The sequence below is a fragment of the Capricornis sumatraensis genome, chromosome 18 (assembly GCF_032405125.1).
Source record: "Capricornis sumatraensis isolate serow.1 chromosome 18, serow.2, whole genome shotgun sequence".
In the NCBI taxonomy this organism is placed as follows: Eukaryota; Metazoa; Chordata; class Mammalia; order Artiodactyla; family Bovidae; genus Capricornis; species Capricornis sumatraensis.
The window spans coordinates 65,128,657-65,149,380 of NC_091086.1; the positions used below are offsets into that span (position 1 = coordinate 65,128,657).

A 20,724-nucleotide genomic window follows, 5' to 3' on the forward strand; every position below is an offset into this window, starting at 1 on the left:
CTCTGCTCCGCTCTGCAGCATCAGTCTCCAAGGAGATATAATTTACTTGTTAAGATCACTGTCTCTCTCCTGGTTAGAATATACCCAGGGACATTTGCTTGTTTTGCTCATTAATATCTCACATGCCTTCTCTGTGTCTGGTACATGGTGGACATTTACCAAATATTTATTGAGATAATAAATTAACATTAGGGCCTTTATAGAAGTGTATATACACCTGTAACTTTAATGGGTGCAGTAGTTACTTTTAACTGGCAAGAATATGTAATATATAAGAAAAAAAAAACAAAACAAACACCCACATGAAAAGCAAACTCAAGGGACATTACTGTCTCTCTGAAAAAAATAAAAATCACTATTATGAATTATATAAAACTTGTTTATTGGAGAAACTGTGCAAAACTGACAACATTCTAAAAGTTTCTGGGGCCTTCATCTTGTGTGGAAATGAACTCATATAGAGTGAGCTCAAAGGAAAATACCTGTCAAACAAACCTTCTTGACTTGTTATCAGCACGATACCTTTCTGGTTAAGACAAGCCTAATTATATACCAAGGAAGTAAGAAGTCAAAGCTTCAGACCTAGAAGCATAAATTTCAAAAGGGATTTAAATTAGAAACATTAGTAAATTTTAATATCAGAGAGAATTAACATGACTGATGCAGGATTTTTTAAAAAATCAAGTTGCCTGGAGGAGGTTTTCCAACCTTCTGAAAAGCACAGAAAGGTGCTTTACCACCATGTAAGCATTCCTTTTCCAGTATCATGAATGACATCAGTGGAGGGCACTGCAAACAGCTTATCCTTGAACAATTCCGGGGCTTGGGCACTGCCTCCTGGCTCGCTTCTCACAACACTGCCCCAAAGTGGTCCACACCCTAGGCTTCACTGGGATCATGCACTACTGTAGTACTTATCTGTCAAAAGAAATCTGAGTATAAGTGGACCCACACGGTCCAAACCTGTGTGGTCTAAAGGCCAACCGTGTATCTTTAAGGGGTTAAGAAAGTGGTTTCATGTTTTAAGTGGTGGGGACATAGAAGTAAAGATAAAAAGAGACAATTTGCCTACACTGAAACAGAAAACAAAAACCACCAAGAAACCAAAGGAAGATTTTCACATATGTCAAAAATACATCATGAAACAGACTAGTTGTCTGTATGTGACACCAATAGGCTGATTCTGATCATATGAAACTCAGCGCAGACCAGAAGATTTCCCATAGGCAAAGCATGGAAGATCTATAAATCTCCCATGTATAAACTTCATTTAAACAGAAAAATGCTAATCAGAGAGTCAAAGGCTTCTTGATGAAATCTACCACGGCCTATCAAAGATGGCAGCCCTCGTCCCTATGGCTGTCTTTGGTTCTTATTGTTTAACATGCGTGTATATGGTGTTGGAGAAGACTCTTGAGAGTCCCTTGGACTGCAAGGAGATCCAACCAGTCCATTATGAAGGAGATCAACCCTGGGATTTCTTTGGAAGGAATGATGCTAAAGCTGAAGCTCCAGTACTTCGGCCATCTCATGCGAAGAGTTGACTCATTGGAAAAGACTCTGATGCTGGGAGGGATTGGGGGCAGGAGGAGAAGGGGACGACCGAGGATGAGATGGCTGGATGGCATCACGGACTCGATGGACATGAGTCTGAGTGAACTCCAGGAGTTGGTGATGGACAGAGAGGGCTAGCGTGCTGCGATTCATGGGGTCGCAAAGAGTCGGACACGACTGAGCGACTGAACTGAACTGAATACACATTTAGTTATTCATCAAGTTACTGCTGGTTTCTCCAATCAGAACATGCAATCCATGAGCTCAGCACAGAGAGTAGCTCGTGGTGCACAATAGTGGCTCAATAAGTAATTGCTGAATGAATGAATGAATTGTGTGAGCAAAACTAAGTAGAATGAATCTGCGAATCCATGAACCTTTTATAATATTGTATTTTTATTTTAACTGGTACTTTTTAAATGCATTCATGTATTGTATTTGCATTGTACTTGAATTTGAATACATTCAAAGTGTATTTGAATTCACAGAATTCAAAATTCAAAGGACACAAAAGGACACAAAGTGAAAAGTCTTCTCACTCCACATAGGCCTGTTGCCTGTATCAGCTTTGTGTGCATGATGCTGGACATTTTATTACATACAAACAAGTGTTTCTATGTACACGTGTGGTTTTCTCCCTTTCATTTTTTTTGCATGAATGCATATGATAAGCACTGCTGGGCACCTGGTGCCTCTTCTAACAACTCCTGCTTCTGCTTTACCAGCAGGACACAGCAGCCTCCTTGCTTGTGTACAGAGATTTTTATGAAAGCAGATTTTTGTCTTTAAAGTGTACAAATATTATAATTCGAACAACTTCATCTTTAGGCATAATCAACGGACTGGAGAAAAATAAAGGCAGACTGAACGCTTAAGCCCACAAACTCAAAAGAGCCTTATTCGTGGTGTTCTCAGGCGACCAGAAACCCGGAGACAATGTAGATTCAACGGTCTCGGACACTGTCTAGTCAAAGAAGGTGTTTGGCACAGGAGACTGGCAATCAGGGAGCCGTGTGAGGAGAGGGTGACAACATTGTGAGGTCAGCCTAAGGCAGAGGGTCTCATAAAAACCACCTGGGGAGATGGTTAGAGATGCTCTGTGTCAGGTCCCGCTCCCAGCGAGTCCAGGTCAGTATGTGTGGAGTCTGGTGAGGACTGAAATCTCTTCTAAGTAAACATCCAGGGCCTGGATGCAGGTGGTGCGTGCAAAGCATTCTGAGAAAATTACTGCCTTGAGTTGCCAAGGAGTCAAGATGAGCCTTAATCAGACGGTGAGGAGAGGCTTTATTTCCATTAACCCTGAAAACGTGAGATACTAATTATGTAACTACTGGATTGGAAGATGTCATGTCAGAGCAAGAAGAAGGTTTCTCTGTGTAACAACAGAAAAATGACTTCTTAGAGGAGACAGTAAGATGGAGGGGGACAGAAGGTGAGCAAGGGCCTCACTTCAACATGAAAAACTCAATGATGTCTCCCAGCAGCACAGCGGGAGTTTTCTGATGAAAGGGAAAAGTAGCCAGAAACCAAGGAAAAAATGCTAAGAAAATAAAAAGTGCGAGCTGCTCCTTCAAAATCCATGAGCTCCTCTCAGCAAAAAGAATTCCATATACCCAACAGACGAAACAGCTCTGTGTATTCGGAAAACAGAGAGGTCAAATTTCACCTGTGATTTTAGATGCTTTTTTTTTTTTAAACAAAATGTGAGCCAAAAACATGCCTCTTACTGCTCATTCTTCCAAAAACCACAAGCCAAGTTTGAGGAAAAGGAAAATTTAGGAATAATGGGAAAGTCCCTTTGTACAGCCTCTACTGGTGGCACAAAGCTGCCGCAATGCTTAGTCCTAGACAGTGACATCCACACCCCCGCTGTGTGCAGGGTGTGTCCCCCCCCCCCAAGTTGTGCAGAACGGCTGTCTGGCTGCACATGTGGCCGGCATTCACGGGAATTTAAGTTGGGACAAAGAAGCAAAACTTCAATCTACTTGAGTGGTATCTTAGGCATTTTCCTTGCATCTTTATAACCAAAGGACACTCAAGAAACAAATATAAATCATCAAATGCACACAATAACTGTATTTATTATCCAATTACAAACAAAAAATAACAATTACACAGCCAAAGCCGTGCTGGAGCGAGAGGAAGGGAAGGCAAAGACGTGATGCTTACCTGCAGAGGCAGCAAAGGCCAGCTCCCCTTAACTGAGCAGGCGGGGGGCCCCTCGGAGCACCCGTGGCCCCTCTGGGTGTAACCCCCCACTGAACGCCAAGGCTCCCCGCCGAGCCCCACTGGACTGTGGGCTCCTCCAGAACGGAGACCGTGGGTTCCCACGGCCCAGAATCCAGAGGCTGAACGAAGAAATGAATTTACAGCTTGTGGTGGGGGCGGGGCCCGGGGGAGCAGTGCCCAGGGAAGATTACCGGGAAGTCAGAAATCGCTACAGAAAGTGTGAAAAAGTACAAATCGACATGATACAAAGTAACTGTTGTCATCCTAAATGATTCAAAAATTCCCCATTGATATGCTCTCAAAGCCAAGTTAAGGGCCACCCGAGAAAATCAATCTTCTTACCTTACAAGAAGACTACTACTCTTTAACCACAATTGCTACCCAGCTTGACCACTGATTTCTACTCTTAAATCTGAACCAACTTTTTCTAAAACCTTAAAATCATCCAAAACAGAGGTGCTTCTGAAAACTGTACAAAGAATGCATATTCAAAGCTCTGAAAAACAAAAATACCGCCAGTTGAGAAGATAAGCCTAAAAACCCCAAAAATGTTTTGTGGTTAAAAAAAAAAAAGGAATTAGCCCTGCAAATATGTATTTCAATTGAGAAAATATTCATGCTGATATGTGAATTCTTACATACTTGCTTAAAAATTCATAGTCATACGCACTGTCTATGCCATAGGGATGTATTTAATTCTGCAGGAAAGTGAAAATGCCTCCAGTTGTATAAACCTATGAATAGCTACTGACATAAACTGTGCCAATCATCAAACTCAGACAGCTTCTGGACTGGACAGCCAGGCATGATGCCACTGTATCCGGGCATGATGCTACTGTAACAGTTTCCACTGCTTAAGACAAGGAAAGGAAACACCCACAGGATCCGCCTAAGTCAAGCTGGGAACATCAGTGTTCCATAAAAATAGCAAGTACTTGGGAAATAAAACAGAATGAAAATAAGAGAAGAATAATGAAAAGGACCAAGAAGTAAGAAGAAATAAAGGCGGTGTGGGGCTTTCCAGAAAATCAGAGGAATAAGAGGAAACAGATAAATGAAGGCACAGGTAGGGACAGCGTGAAAAGGGCTCAGAATTATCCCTGAATTAAGGTCTAACAGCCCCTCTGGCCCACCCCGTTCCTCCATTTTATAAGGTATGTCTTCAATGATATTTTTAAGACCTTATTTATACAAAATAGGATTCCCTGGTGGCTCAGATGGTAAAGAAGTCTCCTGTGTAGGTTCGATCCCTGCGTCAGGAAGATCCCCTGGAGAAGGAAATGGCAACCCACTCCAGTATTCTTGCCTGCAGACTCCCATGAACATAGGAGCCCAGTGGCTACAGTCCACGGGTCACACAGAGTCGGACATGACTGAGCATGCACACACATGCGGTTCGAGGTTATCTGGGCAACACCCGGCAGCCACTGAGGCCTGGGGCTGCCGCGAGCTCACCTTGGCGGTGATCTGGAAGTCCTCGTGCTCCTTCAGCAGCTCCTGGGTGTGCTGGATGCTCGAGCCTGTGGACGTGTGCGTGGACAGGTAGAACTCCCCGCTGTCGTGGATCCACTCCAGAGCCTAGATGCAGGAGTGGGAGAGAGTTCAGGCCTCGGTGGCGGTGAAGCAAGGCCCAGCTCCCCGGCATCTCATTTAAACACCCGCAGGCCTGGGCTGGCCCGCCAGCTAGAAACTCTCCCTCAGAGAGAGACGAGCGTCTCAAGCACGTATCTTCCTTCCAAAAGGAGAAGAAAAAGTGGACCTTCTGGAAAAATGGGATCGTGTCACTTGGGCATCCACAAGGCCTAACAAGTTCAAGAGTTTCTTACGACCTTGGACCTAAAGGACCACAAGAGTGCACTGAACATCCTTCCTGAAGAGGCCTGAGACAGCGTGCATGAGGTCGGAGACCCTGGAGCTGCTGAACACTGACATTCACGTCATGGGACTTGAGAACCTTCCTGGGGAGCTCTAACTAATAAAAGAAAAAAGAGAGAGAGAAAAGAAAGCAGGCGCAAAGGCCCAACTTTCAAACGTGCAGCTTGAGGCCTTTCTCACTGTTCCTGCCTTCAGCGGGCCCTCGGGCAGCACCCACTTGCCTTCTGGGGGCTCCCACAGAGGAGCCTCCTCATTACATGTAAGATGCTCCGGGACAGGCTGGAGGGAGCTGAGGCTCAACCTCCCGGATGGAGGAGAGAGATGACACCCCTTGGGGAGAGGGGGGCTGGCCAGGCTCAGGCTGCAACAGGATACATTCTAACTCCTACTCACTCCTCCATGTTTTTAGACAGAAGCAGTTTTTCCCCTTCTACCCGCTTCACAAATGAAATCAAACTTGCTTAAGCATACGCATCTAAAAAAGGAACACTATAGAAAAAACACATAAAGGCAAAAATGCTTCCGTATCTGCCCTCATAATCTCTGGGTCCAGTGTGATTTGCGGGTCTAGGAACAGAAGCATCACTGTCTCTATTAACACTTTTATTTTTGAAAAGAAAGCCACAGCCCAGACTTGCTGTGCACCATCCTGGCTGAGAATTTACTTTTGTTTTGCTGGAGTGGAGCTATTCCACCTCGAAAGCAATGCTGACACTGAGTCAAGGCAGAAACCATGGAGGTCAGTTCCCTCAAAGGTCCCTAGCGGTTCTGCTCGCAGAGGGAGCGGTGCCTGAGTGTCTACCACGCAGGCAGGTGCTGAGGGGGGTGCTTGGGATGGGAGAAGCCAGGGCCCTGTCCTTGTGACTTGGGGGGACTCCCTGGCTGAGAAGGGATGGGCTGAGAAGGAAGAGCCCTGGGGAGGGGGGAACCTTGGGGGTCACAGGGCCTGGGTCTTTGGCCTGGAAGTGAATGGGGTTGCTGTTTGGAAAAGGGATTGGCAAGGAAGCAACATTGGTTAGCAAACTGGCCCAGAGGTGTAGACAGGACACGGCTGGGCTAGTTCCCGAGCTGGCTCAAAGTGGGGAGAGGGGAGGGCAGAGGAACCCAAAGAAGGGGTAGGAATGGGAAGATGAGGCGAAGGCAGAAATCAGGGAAGATACAGGGGGACACGGCACACGGGGAGCCTCAGGTCCACTTCGGCTTTGGTTAAGGCCCCAGTGGAAGGAGGGAGGTGGGGTCTCTAAATCTGGACACCAGAAACAGGAGGTCAGGGCTGGGAGATACCGATAGTGTGCGATAAGGAGAGAGGAAAAAGAAACAAGAACGAGCCCTGAACTGAACGCCAGCTTGCAGGAGATGAGGGAGGGAGGAGCAGCCCGGAGCCCCAAGGGGCGCAGAGCAGAGGCGGGGTCTCCGGCCACAGGCCCACCTGGAACCCCAGGGCCTCGTCCCGAACCCTCGAGCCGGCCAGGGCCACCAAGACCACCGTGTCCCACACACTCGGTATTTCCTGCGTGTCTGCTGTTACTGTGCAGACCAGAGCCCAGCCCAACAGGGCCGCAGGGCTGACGGTCATCCTCTGTCACGGCAAAAACGGAATGATCTTAAATTTCCGGCAAATGAGCTGACTTTAGGAAACAGCAGCAGCGCGTTCCATTATTTCTCTTTGTCAAGGGAATTATTTACAACTTTGTTCTCTGTCGCTGAATGACTGCTTGTCTTTCAACAGAGAGAGAAGAAAGATGTGTGAGAGAAGATGATGAAACCGTCTCTAATTAGAAATCAAATCAGGCCCCTGTCAATCTGAAATATGGTTGGATTCTCTTTTTGAAAATGTTAAGAAAGTGGACTTTAAACACTAAAAAATACTACTGCTCTCCGCCCCTGCTGGCCATTATGATCACTGCATCCTGGAGAGTCCGTCAAGATGAGGAAGAGGCCAGGTTAGGGTCAGGGCACCAGGTCCGGGGACCCTGAATCCTGCTTCCGCCCTGGGACGCCAAGCAGTTCTGGGCAGCAGGCCCCACGGTGAGAGACTGACATTTACCAGATTAAAGAGAGTCTGTTCCACAAGAGGGAAACCTGTGCGGAGAAAAACACTCTTTCTGTGACCAGACACCTACTCTGGGTCAGGCCTGCGTCAGGGAGGTTTCCAGGAGGATGGAGCAGACAGTGCAGGTCCGGTGCGGTCCCCAGGGACCAGGAGCCCTGGGGAGGCCCCAGGGACTGAGACAGCTCACGGGGTTCCGAGAAAAGCTCCCTCCCCTCCCCGCCCCCGCCCCTCCAGACTCTGCGCTAACAGTTTATGGATTCTTACGTGACTGTTAAGGCCAAAGAGAAGTGACGGGAATCTTCCTGTTTGAGTTACAATCAGACAGACTTTACCCTAAAACGACCTCCACGACTGATCATTGGGGCTGAAGGCCTTGATCCCAAAATGACTTCCGAGGGGTCGGGGGGATATGGCAAACGCACCCTCTCGATGTCTCTGCCTCAGCCAAAGGTACGGCAGAGTTTTTTGACTCTAGTGAATTCTGAGAAATGCTGCCACAGTTCTTAACATTAGCTCCATTTATCTGAAAAGCACAATTTGTATCTTGAAAATGTAGACACAGTGATCTTAAAAAGCTGCGCCTGTATTATTTTCCAGTGACTGAAATCATCATGATGGTGACTGCTGGGCAGAGCTGAATGGCACGCTTTGTTGAGGCCAAAATCACCGAGGGACACACGTGCACGAGGCTGTGGGGTCTTCCTGCAACTAACTTAGGTAAAAGGCAAGGCAAAGTGGTGTCTGCCCATGAGGGCGTGATCTGCCATCCACTGCAGGGTCAGCAGCTGCCCATCTGATGGCGGCAGCCTGAGCATGGGGAGCAGGGGCCGGAGGGCGACTGACCTGCTTGGCGCTTCGCTCAAAGACCACGTACTGCTGGCACTGGTCCAGCCGCCGCTTCCTCATGGTCCAGTAGTGCAGCACCCTGTTCTCCCGCTGGAAGAGCTCGTTCAAGATATCTGAGAGAGCAAGCAGAGAGCCGCACGGCGGCGCCCGCCGTCAATCAACACACCCGGGGAAACGGCAGGCATCTTCATTTAGAGAGTTTTAAACGCAAATGCCCCTGCAGATCACCAGATACTGAGCCACGCTGCCTGCCTGCCCGGTTGTCTTCACATGCCTGTCCAGACTGCTCCAGCTCACTCTTAAGACTGAGGTCACTGGACACTGAGCCAGCCTCTAACCCCTCAGGTCAGCAGGGTCAGTGGGGTAGCGACTGCGCTCCTTGTTGGGGAAATCTGAGGATGCCTGGGAAAATACCAGTATTAGGTATTTTGTGCGAGACCCTGAGAACATTCCCGCAGAAGGGACTTCAGCAGGTCTTCAACTAAAATTAATAAATTAATTTACAAAAAAAATTAAAAAATGCCAGTCAAAATGGTCGCACAGTAGAAGAAAATGAAGGGTGTTAAAAACAAAAACAAAACCAAACTCTTAGGAGAGGAGAGGACGTGAAGTCGAGAAGCACGAAGCCAGAAAGGAAAACGTAAGACAACAATCTCATTACATGAGAATTAAAACTGTCATGATCAAATGAAACAGCGCATATGTAAAAATATTACACCAATGAAGAGCCCAGAAAAACCACTGGGAACAAATGAGATATGGATCTAATTTACCAACTGCTGCTGCTAAGTCGCTTCAGTTGTGTCCGACTCTGTGCGACCCCATAGATGGCAGCCCACCAGGCTCCCCCATCCTTGGGAATTCTCCAGGCAAGAACACTGGAGTAGGTTGCCATTTCCTTCTCCAATGCATGAAAGTGGAAAGTGAAAGTGAAGTCGCTTAGTCGTGTCCAACTCCTAGCGATCCCAGGGACTGTAGCCTACCAGGCTCCTCCGTTCATGGGATTTTCCAGGCAAGAGTACTGGAGTGGGGTTGCCATTGCCTTCTCCGAATTTACTGACTAGTGAATGGGAAAAATGTGAATAACCTGTTGGCAAAATGAGCAAAGCATACAAACACGAAGGTCGTGATTTTATGAAATGATATGTGGCCAACTAAAAATACGGACACACGTTTCATCTCACTCAAGCAATGGGATCAGTTTTCGCCATTTTCCTGGCCAGGACCATGCTGCCCTGGGCTGGAGGGACAGAGGAAACCTGCGTACGTGTATTACTGAGGGAGGGAAATGGAGTACAGACCCAGCAGATGGTAACTGGGCAACGGGCAATGACAGCGAGGCATGCGCAACCTTGAACCAGGTATTTATCTTTCAGATACGTTCCTGACACAAGCTCCCAACACGACCTGTACAGATGCACACACACCGAGGTGCTGTTTGCAAAAACTGGCAGCAACGTAAGAGAACGTCAGTTAGGGGTCACGTTAAATCAATTACGGAATCGGTACAGTGCTGGACAAGAAAAACAACAGACCAGGTCTCTCAATTCTGATATAGAGTAAGATTATTACTAAGTGAAAGACGAAAATTGCAGGGGAATATAGTCCCATTGTGATTAAAAAAAAAAACACACACAAAAACTAAAAAGCCAGATGGATGAGTTGAAGCTAAACATGTTTATATCTGGATGTCCATCTACACGCACAGAAGAGATGCACAAAGGTCCTCACAGAGGTTACCACTGGCAAAGGAATTAGGTAATTTATAAAGTCTGTACACTTTAAAAATCCTTTACAGTGAGTCTGTTTTTACTCAAGAAGTTTATAAAGTAAACAGATTAAAAAAAAAAAAACTTTAGAAAAAGATTCCCTGATTGGAATTGCAAATCAAATAAGTGATATCTAGAATATAACTTGATTGGAAAACAGCTTTTCCACAAACATTTACCAAGTTCCTCACAGCTCAGTGCTGTGAGAAGCAGCAGCCTGCGAGTCACATGTACCCGCAGCTTGGTGGTTGGTATTGCTATGGTCTCTTTGCTTGAGAAAGTGAACTAGTTTAGTGAAACTAATGAGGACTGAAACTTGAAGCCTGTCAAAAAATTAACCTACCGCTTGAAATGAAATGGCTCTAAGTCTTTTCTAGTCTATTATTTTTGTAGCCTCTGCCTGAGGCAGTGCTGAGGCCTGGGTGAGGATAGAAGCTGATAGAACAATGCCCAAGTATCAGTAGTTTTAAACAACTCTCATCATTTCCTGAGGACCCACTTCCATGTCATTCCAATTCAACTTGTAGAAACAATTATGATTCAGTTGAAAGTGATAATCACTTGGATGCATTTTTATTGCAAAATAGTTAATCAGAATTCTATGGCTTAAAAATTATCAGTAGCCTTAACTTCCACTTGTCTCAACGCTACCTACAGTCTAGTATAATTGCTCCCAGGTCTTTTTCGATGCATTTCTGAATGTGTGTATATGGTTTTTACAGATTTTTAAATTCAAAGGATACCCATCTACATAACTTTCTTTTGCAATTTGCTTTTATTAATAATGCTTTAAGTATATAAAACTGGTAGCACAGTGTAGCAATGAAATGGGTATATCATTTTTGTGATTTAAACTTTTAAAAATAATTGGCCTATAGATAATTCTGGTTTTCATTTTTTCCCCAATTCATATTTTCACTTACTTTGAATTAAACAGTCTATGTTAATAAATATCTTGAACATGCTGCATTTTCTCCCTCAACCTGACTCAATAAATTATAAACCTATGTTTATTAAATATTTTATTACTAAAGTAAGATAACTTATGATTAATGAAATTAAACACATTTAAAATGAACCCCTAGTGGACATTTAATTTCCAAATATGTGGGGTTTTTATAGTATCTTTGATATTAATTTCTCATTTTGACATTAGTTTCTCATTTACATGCTTTCTTCTCTGCAATCACCCTCCGTGATTTTTCATTCTAACTTTATGGAGGCTTTCAATGGCTAAGTCAAAGATCTCTCTTGGTAAATGTCACACTGCACTTAAAAAAATGGGTTCTGTTCAAATATCTTTTGATACTGATTTCTAACATAATTCCACAGTGATAAGAGAACAGACTCTGTATGACTTCAATACCTTTAGACCATGAAACTCTTGCACTTTATTTTATGTCCCTGGATATGTCCCAGCGTCTCCTAGTTTATCGTCTATGGGAATTGGAATGGAATTTGTATCCTACTGTCGTGTGAAAACTGGATAAATCTTAACTGTTGAACAGGTGCAGAGCGCTTTCCAGGTCTACTACCTCCTCTACTTCTCTGCACTTTCTGCAAATTTTTGAGAGTTTGATACTGTAACCCCAACTAAAAGCCTTAATTATCTACTTAAAACACTGTAATATAGAGTGGTACTATATGTAACTTAGTTCTGTGTCTTCCAAGCCTCCTATAAATGTGATATCATACTTTCATAACCGAAACAAAAATAAAAACACCAAAAAAAATTTTTTTAAAAGATGAAACGAGGCCCTGGAGCAGATGTCCGAGCATCCGCTGCCCGCTGCCCCGCCAGCCGAGCCCTGGCGCACTCACTCTTCACTTGCTGCTCGGGGGCTTTGATGTGTGTCACCATGCCTGGCATGTTCACGCTGTTCCTGTGCAGGTACTTCAGGAAGACGTCCGCATTCCTCCTGGCAAGCGTGCAAGCCTAAGCAACAAAGCAGAGCAACGTGTTCACAGGGTTCACACAGACATGCCTTCGGTGTACACCACTGATGGGAACGTGGAGCTCTATCACACATCTAAAGCGTCCATCTGGCCAATTTGCAGTCTGGAGAATACATAGGCTGAACCCCATTGCAATTAAAAAAATATATATATCAGTCTTGGCATCTTTGCTCCGATGAAGCCAGCTGCTATGTTGAGAGCCGCCCTATGGCGAGGTCCAGGGGGCCAGGGACTGAAGGTGACCCCTGGGCTGCAGCCAGAGGGGAAGTGAAGCCTTTCTTCCCAGTTTAGCCTTGAGGTGACTGCATCCCTGGCCAATACCTGAGTGTAGCCCTGGGAGAAACTCTTGGTTGGAGGGCTGGGTTAAACCGTGCTGGGAATTCTGCAGCGGGCAGACAGTACGTATTTTCAGCTCTCGAGTCACGCAGTCTCCGTGTCTCTGCTGTACCTACTCAACATGCCCACTGTAGCTGAAGGCAGCCACGGATGACACGTCAATCAATGCGAGTAAATGCATTTAGCCGTCAGGTCTTAGCCTGTAACCCTTTGGTTTGAGCCACTGAACTGCACAGTGGTTTGTTATATGGTTTTACTGCGGTAACAGACAACTGATAGCATATGTTTAGAAGTCAAATAAGTAATTTCATTAATGTATTAAAGTTTTATTTAACGGAAGACAGATAAATATAAATCAAAATGGTTCAGGGGGATTAAAGGGATTAAAATCCCTTAATTATATTAGAAAGGGAAATATCTTGCCCATTGCCTAGCCCACATCTGGAGTCAATCTTTTCCTCAAGGAGCTCCGTGTCCTTCTTGTAAGTGAACGGTACTAAGAGCCCACAACCTGGGCACAAGGGACGCTCGTCATCAGTGGGCTGAGCACTGTTCCTAGGCCGTTTCAGGGGCTGCGGTATGTTTTTTTTAATGAGAAAAATACACCATGAGCCTCTACTGATCAGACTGAAATGAGCTGTTATGTCAAACAGCAAGAAAGTCATGAAGACTGCTAGGGTCATGTCAAAAGGATGTCCGAGCCAGCCTGACTGGAAAGGGCTGTCACCAGCAGGACAAGTTTAGGATATGAAAAGACATACACCTGATTTCAGCGAGTGACTGAAACACACCAAATGCTAAAATCCATGATGATGCTACAAGAACACACTGATCATAGGCAGAGGTTGCCGGGGAAACAGCTCATTATTCTGAAAATCATCAACAGAGGGAAACAGTCACGCATAAATCCCAAATTATTTGGCCAAACTCTATTCTAGCGTAACCAAATAACTGAGGAAGAAATAATTTCCATCTAACCAAGACAGAAGGTAACGATAAGACTACCACCCTGGTGCAGCTCCTAATGAAGTGATACCACCACTGGCAGCTAAACCCAGTGGATTAAAGGCTGATGTGAAAGTACACGAGGGATGCTACGGGCTTACCGTGTCTGAGGCTCTGATAAACCTTCAGATCACAGAGACAGCAGGAGGGGACAGTGTGGGTCCCGAGGCAATGCCATGGGAAATACACAGCATCACCCATGAGGCACCCTAAGCACGCCCCACACACTCACCCAAACCCGAACCTGATCAAGGCCCTCAATCCAGCCAAGAGAAATGGAGAGAATCCAGGATGGTGCTAAGTGACCCACAGGATGCAATCATCAGACCCGGGGTGAGGGAAACTCCACAGTATGAATAATTCATTTCTTTACTTTCTAACTGAAAAAGGGAGGATAAGTTTAGACTAAGATTTAAGAGACATACCAAACAAATCAATGCATGGGCCTCGTCTGGATTTTAATTAAGACCAGGTATAGAAACAAATTTATGGGACAACTGGAGAAATTTGAACACTGCTGAATTTTACATAAAGTAAGTTGTTATTACTTTTTCAGATCCGATAATGGTGTTGTGGTTACAGAATGGTTTCAGAGGGATTCCCTAGCGGCTCAGATGGTAAAGAATCTGCCAGCATTGCAGGAGACCTGGGTTCAATCCCTGGGTCAGGAAGATCCCCTGGAGGAGGAAATGGCCACCCACTCCAGTACTCTTGCCTGGAGAATTCCATGGACAGAGAAGCCTGGCGGACTACAGTCCATGGGGTCACAAAAGAGCTGGACACGACTGAGCGACTAACACTTTCATACCTTCAATGGTTTTAGAAAGGAAGAATTTAAATACATAGACACACACAGAAGTACTTACAAATAAACTGGCATAATACCTAGAATTTAAAATTATCCAGTAAAGATGGGCATATGCCCACATGTTGGTAATTACTGAATCTGGGTAAGAAGTACACAGGGGTTGATTATCCATTCTCTCAATTTTTGTACACAGTTTTAAACTTCTACAATAAAATGTTTGAAAATGTCCAACAAGTCAAAGACATAATCCTAGATGAATGAAAGAATCTGACCCGGTCTGTGTTTGATTTTTGTTTGTAAACTTAAAAGGCAGCAACAAGCAGGGGTAGGGGCTTTCAGGTTCTATTTGAACAGTTGTAACTGAAGACCCCGGGAAGCTCCATTTTCCCACCTTGATTTGCTTAAAAGAAAACCTCTGTGGGAGAAGCTCATAACAGGTCAGATACTAGGTTTAAGAGTTTTCAAAGAGTTACAATTTGTTCTCTCAGACCAAACAATAACTCTAATAACTCCGTCAGCTCAGAGGATCACCTTCAAAATGAAACAGAAACAGAAGTGATTAAACATGACCGGATATGGTGTCGGCCAAGGTCAGGATGCTGGAGCCACGAGGAAAACTCAACTCCGCAACAGTGGACAGTAAACTCCAAACCTATTTTTAACACGTCTGAGTGGCCACCAGCAGAACCCAGGAGGCCATTTTCACAAGTGGAAGAACGCAAGGTGGAAAACTGTTCCAAATTAATGTAGCTAAACCTTTCAACCCCTTTTTAAAATTTAACTGTTGTGAAGCACACCAGTGACTTGTGTGTGACTGTATATGAAAAAAACAAGGGAGCCTTGAAAAGTGACTTATTTAAACCTTCTTAGAGTCAAGACTTCCAGCTGGGCCTGAATGGGATTAAATTTCTCTTGCGGGAAACGTTTCCTGAATAAGTATTAGTAACTGGTCCTGTGACCCCAAGGGGCGTTCCTGCTCTGTGTCCACTCTACACTGGGCTCACACGTGTTCCGAGATGGTCTTTGTTCCTAAAAGGCTGAATTTCCAAAGAAGATTATTTTGAGCTCTAAGCACTTTTGTTTCAGCAAATCAATTTCTGCATGTCAGTCCAGAATCACTTGGTATTGGGACTTCTACCCATTCTTTATACACACGGATTTCTGTCTAGCTCTTTCTCTGTGAAAACTAGAAGGAGAGCATAAATCACAACTGAAAAAAGACTTCAAGATCTCTGATCAGTTAACTCGTTGCTGATGCAAAAGTGAAAGGTGACAGTCAGTCATGTCTGACTCTTCGTGACCCCCATGGACTGTAGTCCGCCAGGTTCCTCTGTCCATGGGATTCTCCAGGCAAGAATACTGGTGTGGGTAGCCTTCTCCAGGGGATCTTCCCGACCCAGGGATCAAATCAGAGTCTCCTACATTGCAGGTGGATTTTTTTTTACCGTCTGAGCCACCAAGGTAGCAGGGTCACCCCATCACTCCCTACACTAGGGGCATGAGGGGACGAAGGCATCCAGATACTCCCCAGGCTCAGGTGGAGCCTCCTGGGCCTACGAACCCCATGAGTGAGGGACCAGCACCCAGAAGGCCGGCTCCGTACCTTCAGGAACGCTTCCTTCTGTTCGAGGTGCTTGCTGATCATGGGGGTGACGTGGTCCGTCTCGGAGTTGGGGCCCAGCTTGTCAGCCCCTCCGCACCAGTCCTCTTCCCTCTTGTACTCCTGCTCCAGGCTCTCTAGGACGCTGCAGACCTGCGGCGGGACAGGGGCCGGGCTCAGTGGGGCCTCCTGGCAGGGGACAGGAGGGGTGACCGGTCCTGGCCCGAGTACCGAGGCCATCACCAGATGTGGGGATGCACATGGGCTTTTCAGAACAAGGACAGACGAAAGGGGATTTTCCTGTTTCAATCTGCCCTGCTTCAGGACGTATATTTAAATAAGAGGGAAAGGGATGCCTCTTCTCAGATCCTTTCCAACTTGTTATTCCTTGATACCTAAGGAATAATAATCCTAATAAGCAAGAATAACTCGAAGTCTATGGGGCTGCTCTTCTCTGCTACACTGGGACTTGACTGGTCCGGGAATGTCTGGCCAGGCAGGGACTGAGTCGCCCGAGGGAGTAGGGCCTCGGGGACGCGTGGGCAGGGGCCCCCACCTGCTCTGAGGTCTTGTAGAAGGCCACGGACGCGTTCACCAGCTTCAGCCGGTCTTCCATCTTGAGCATGAGCTGCTGCCAGTGCGAGGCGACCTTCTCGGCGCAGTCCCGGATCATGTCCATGTCGTAGTGATTGGCCTGCAGCATGGCCTCGGCCTTCTGCTGGACCTGCAGGGCGCTCTGGTGTGTCTTCTAAGGGGGAGGGGAGAGGGGAGGCTCTTGAGTTGGGGGAGGGTCACGCCACACACGCACGGGGAAGGCTGCGGCTTCTTTAGTGCTGCTTGCTTTCATGGAAACAACTCCAGTTAACACGACTTCATTAGGACACTTGGAAAAACACGGCCGACAGGTTAGCAAAAGGAAGTCCTTATGCCGACCCACAACTGTTTGTGTTTACCCAATGAAGGATGAAATAAATGCCTTAGGAATTTTCCAGCATGGGTCTCAGCTGCGGGATTTTCAACTTTTCAGAAACAGCAGGAAAAACCCTTAGTGGCCAATACTCTAGAAAAAAAAAAAGCTGCTGAAATGTTCCAAGTGTATTGTGCCCATTGATCCTTCTCCTAAGAGCAGCCAGAGGCAAATGAACAAGTGGAGAAAAAGGTGGTCTAAGTGAACACTCTTTATTTCACTTGGACCTTACACTTTGGACAAGTCAGGTTTTCAAGAACTATTGATTAAAAGAAAAAAGAGAAAGAAAGACACAGTTAGAAAAAGCCAAGAATGAACCAACTGTGCTCTCTGGAGGTCCGAGCCAGACAATGGATCTATGAAAATCCACTGGATTTATGAAAATAACAATGGATCTATGAAAATAACCCACCCCCAGTGCACGCCCTGCTCTGTCAAGACTGATTACACAGCAGTGGGCTGTGCCTCTGAGACCAGCAAAATGGACAGAACCTCAGCGAAGACCCCAGCTTGGGCGCCCTGGTGCCGAGGTGTTCCTGCCGGGGCCTGCCAGCCACGGGACAGCAGGGGCTCGGCAGGAGCCACCCTCGGCCCCCGGGGCCCTTGTGGCGAGGCCGCCCTGGCGGCATGGGCGCATCCAGCGCTTGCTGGACTACCTGCTCCTGTGATGCCCTGACTGCAGGTTTGCAGGCGCGGCCGTCCTGGGGCCCAGGGTGGGGGCCTCGAGAGGGGGCCTGGCGGGCTGGCCCTGAGGCCGGGGGGGCCGGGCTCCGAGGGCTCCCGGGTCCCTACCTCGATGGCGTGCTGGAACTGCTCGTGCTCCCTCTGCAGCTGCTCCGCCTCCTGCAGCGAGCTGGCCGCGATGAGCCCGGCGTTCAGCATGGACTCTCCATTCCGGATCCAGCCCAGCACCTGGAACACAGCACGGGGGACTCCCAGCAGCGGGCCCTCCTGGGGCGTCCGGGCACGGTGCAGCGGCGACGCAGCCCGAGGGCTGGGCGGTCAAGCGGCTCCTGTCGGCTAGGGAGCACTGACTTCCTTGTGACTGTACTAGCAACTGCCTGCTTTCCTTCTGTGCGATCTGAGTGTTAAGTGCTGCATTTTGAAATTAATTCTGGGGCCTCCCTGGTGGCTCAGGGGTAAAGAATCTGCCTGCCAGTGTAGGAGACACACGGGTTCCTTCCCTGGTCCGGGAAGATCCCACAAACCTTGGAGCACCTAAGCCCGTGCGCCGCAATGACTGAGCCTGTGCTCTAGAGCCTGGGGGCCGCGACCACTGAAGCCAGCGCATCTGACAGCCTGGGCTCCACGAGACAAGCCACTGCAATGAGAAGCCTGCACACCGCAGCTGGAGAGGAGCCTCCCCCCGCCACAACTCGAGAAAAGCCCAGGCAGCAAGGAAGAACCAGCACAACCAAAAATAAAAAAATACAAGTTTACACACACACACACACACACACACACACACACACACACACAAACCCTGAACTTTAAAAAATAAAAGTAGAGTTAATTCTCTCACGTTTAGTTTCAACTGAGAACTGAAAAGGGTTGAGCATCCAGAGGAGTGATCATTAGTCAACATTAGTGATCATGGGTCAACACAGATTGAGAATCACACGGTAGAAAACCTACTACTGCAAAGAAATTTCCTGATAATAAAAAATGCATGTATCTTTCACTCCTTTAAGGCCTGAGGAACATGCAGAATAACCAAACTGCTTGACAAGCTCCTTGGTCTCACTAATGTATCCTCCACATTAGTGTCAGTGCTGAGACAGCACCGGAACCAAAGGATGAGCTCCGCAGTCTGCTGAAAATCAGGACCACACCACCAGTCTCAGCATCACGGAACCGGAAGTCAGTTCTGACTGTGGAAGCCACAGGGAGTGTGGAAGGTCAATCTGGACAGTCGCTTACGGCAGAAATTGCTGGTTACCCACCCAACACCTACTTTCCTCATCTCTTTTATTCAGAAAAATCCCAACTTGTGGAAAAGAGCTTGAGATAAAGCCACTTCTCAGCTACCATGACAGCTTGCTACAGGTATGACGTAATTTCAGCCACTGAGATCAAAGCAAGAGCTTTTGGGAGCATTTGGGGAACATCTTTCTTAACTGATCCAGGTGCTGCCTCTTTCTTGTTATGCTTTCCCCTTCCTGATGCCTGGAACGTGGAGGTGATGGCTGGGGCTACAATGGCCACTTGGCAGCCATTTGGCAACCATTAAGTCTCCTCTGATCAAACTTAACATGTGTCTTTCTGTGCATCTACCAGAATCCTGGGAATCCATACGTCCATGGTTTCCCTGGCTCAGGAGGTAAAATGTCACGGACATGCTTAATACACACAGGCATGGAATCCCACGGGCACTGAGCTGAAACCAATCTGTTCCAGATGTCCATTTTTATTTTGCCATGCTCTCTGGGAGGTGGCAGTATAGAGTTCTGACAAAACAAGAAGACCCCAGCCATACACAGCCTGTGGTCTGGGGCAGATTGATAATGCTTATTTGGGGAGGAAAAAAATAAAATCATATATTTATTCAGCCCAGGAAGCACCACATTCAGAGTTTCAGGCAAGCGACTACCAATGACAAAACAAGCGAAGGGGAGGTGACTCGTAAGTGATCGGCCTGCCGGGTGGGGAAGGCTTTTCTACTAGAGTAATAAGCGCACAGCTGCCGGGGCGCTGGCTGTTTTCAGCTAGCTGCAGCTGCGTCAGGGGGCGTGCTCTACCCTTACGTCAGGAGGGCTGTGTTCTGAACAGGGCCAACCGTTCCCAGCGCTCGCACGTCGGAGTCACCGGGAGCGCACTTGTGGGTCCTCCCAGGTCCGGCTCAGACCTCCGGCCGTTCGTGTACCTGCTTGACTTCGGCCTGCAGGTGGCGCAGCTGCACGCACTGCTCCAGGTGCTTCCGGTGCTGCTCAGCCGCGAGGTCCAGTTCCTGCTGCTTCTCGTGCAGGAACTCCAGCAAGTCCTGGACTCGCGTGGCCATGTCCACGTCTCTGTCGCAAAGCAGCTCCACGCCTGTGGACGTTGAAGGGACACCCTGAGTTCAACCAGCACTTCCACCTGTTCTTAACGGGCGCATGATGTACACGCTGCATCTGGAACCTGACCTACCTACCCAGCGGGGGCCAAGCCGTGACTGGGAAAGCTGAGGCCAGCAGAGGGGGTTTGCGTGCACCTCTGAGCACACGAGTGTGTTGCAGAGGATGAGTTTGATGGGGTCCAAAGCCAAATTTAAGGTACAGCTAATCAAACCAATGCGGTAAACCTGGGTTGAGAAGATTCCCTGGAGGAGGGCATGGCACCCACTCCAGTATTCTTGCCTGGAGAGTCCCACAGACAGAGGAGCCGGGTGGGCTACAGTCCATGGGGTTGCAGAGCTGGACACGGCTGAGCGACTAAGCACAATCAAACCAAGCTCATTACCTATTTACCTGCTTTTCCCCCTATACTGATATCTGGTCAAAGTGAGAAGTCCTTTATAAACGAGCGAACTTTGGCTTATTTTTGTTATCTACCGCATACCTGTTCAACTCTTGAGAAAGCACTGAATCTGACTTGTGTAACAGGAGTAATGCAGTATGCTGCTGCTGCTGCTAAGTCACTTCAGTCGTGTCCGACTCAGTGTGACCCCATAGACGGCAGGCAGCCCACCAGGCTCCCCCGTCCCCAGGATTCTCCAGGCAAGAATACTGGAGTGGGTTGCCATTTCCT

The 20,724-nt window shown here is 47.2% G+C and overlaps 1 protein-coding gene across 1 annotated transcript in view; it reads right to left on the reverse strand.

The window, feature by feature from the left end:
* Positions 1-20,724, reverse strand: part of TRIO (trio Rho guanine nucleotide exchange factor) — a 357,377-nt gene that overhangs the window by 121,196 nt on the left and 215,457 nt on the right. Inside the window, exons 15-21 of the mRNA XM_068990530.1 lie at positions 19,862-20,028; positions 17,791-17,910; positions 16,588-16,779; positions 16,035-16,184; positions 12,148-12,262; positions 8,555-8,670; positions 5,239-5,361 (exon numbers count right to left, since the gene is read on the reverse strand). Coding sequence (XP_068846631.1) covers positions 5,239-5,361; positions 8,555-8,670; positions 12,148-12,262; positions 16,035-16,184; positions 16,588-16,779; positions 17,791-17,910; positions 19,862-20,028 — 983 coding nt within the window. The remainder of the gene's footprint in view (positions 1-5,238; positions 5,362-8,554; positions 8,671-12,147; positions 12,263-16,034; positions 16,185-16,587; positions 16,780-17,790; positions 17,911-19,861; positions 20,029-20,724) is intronic.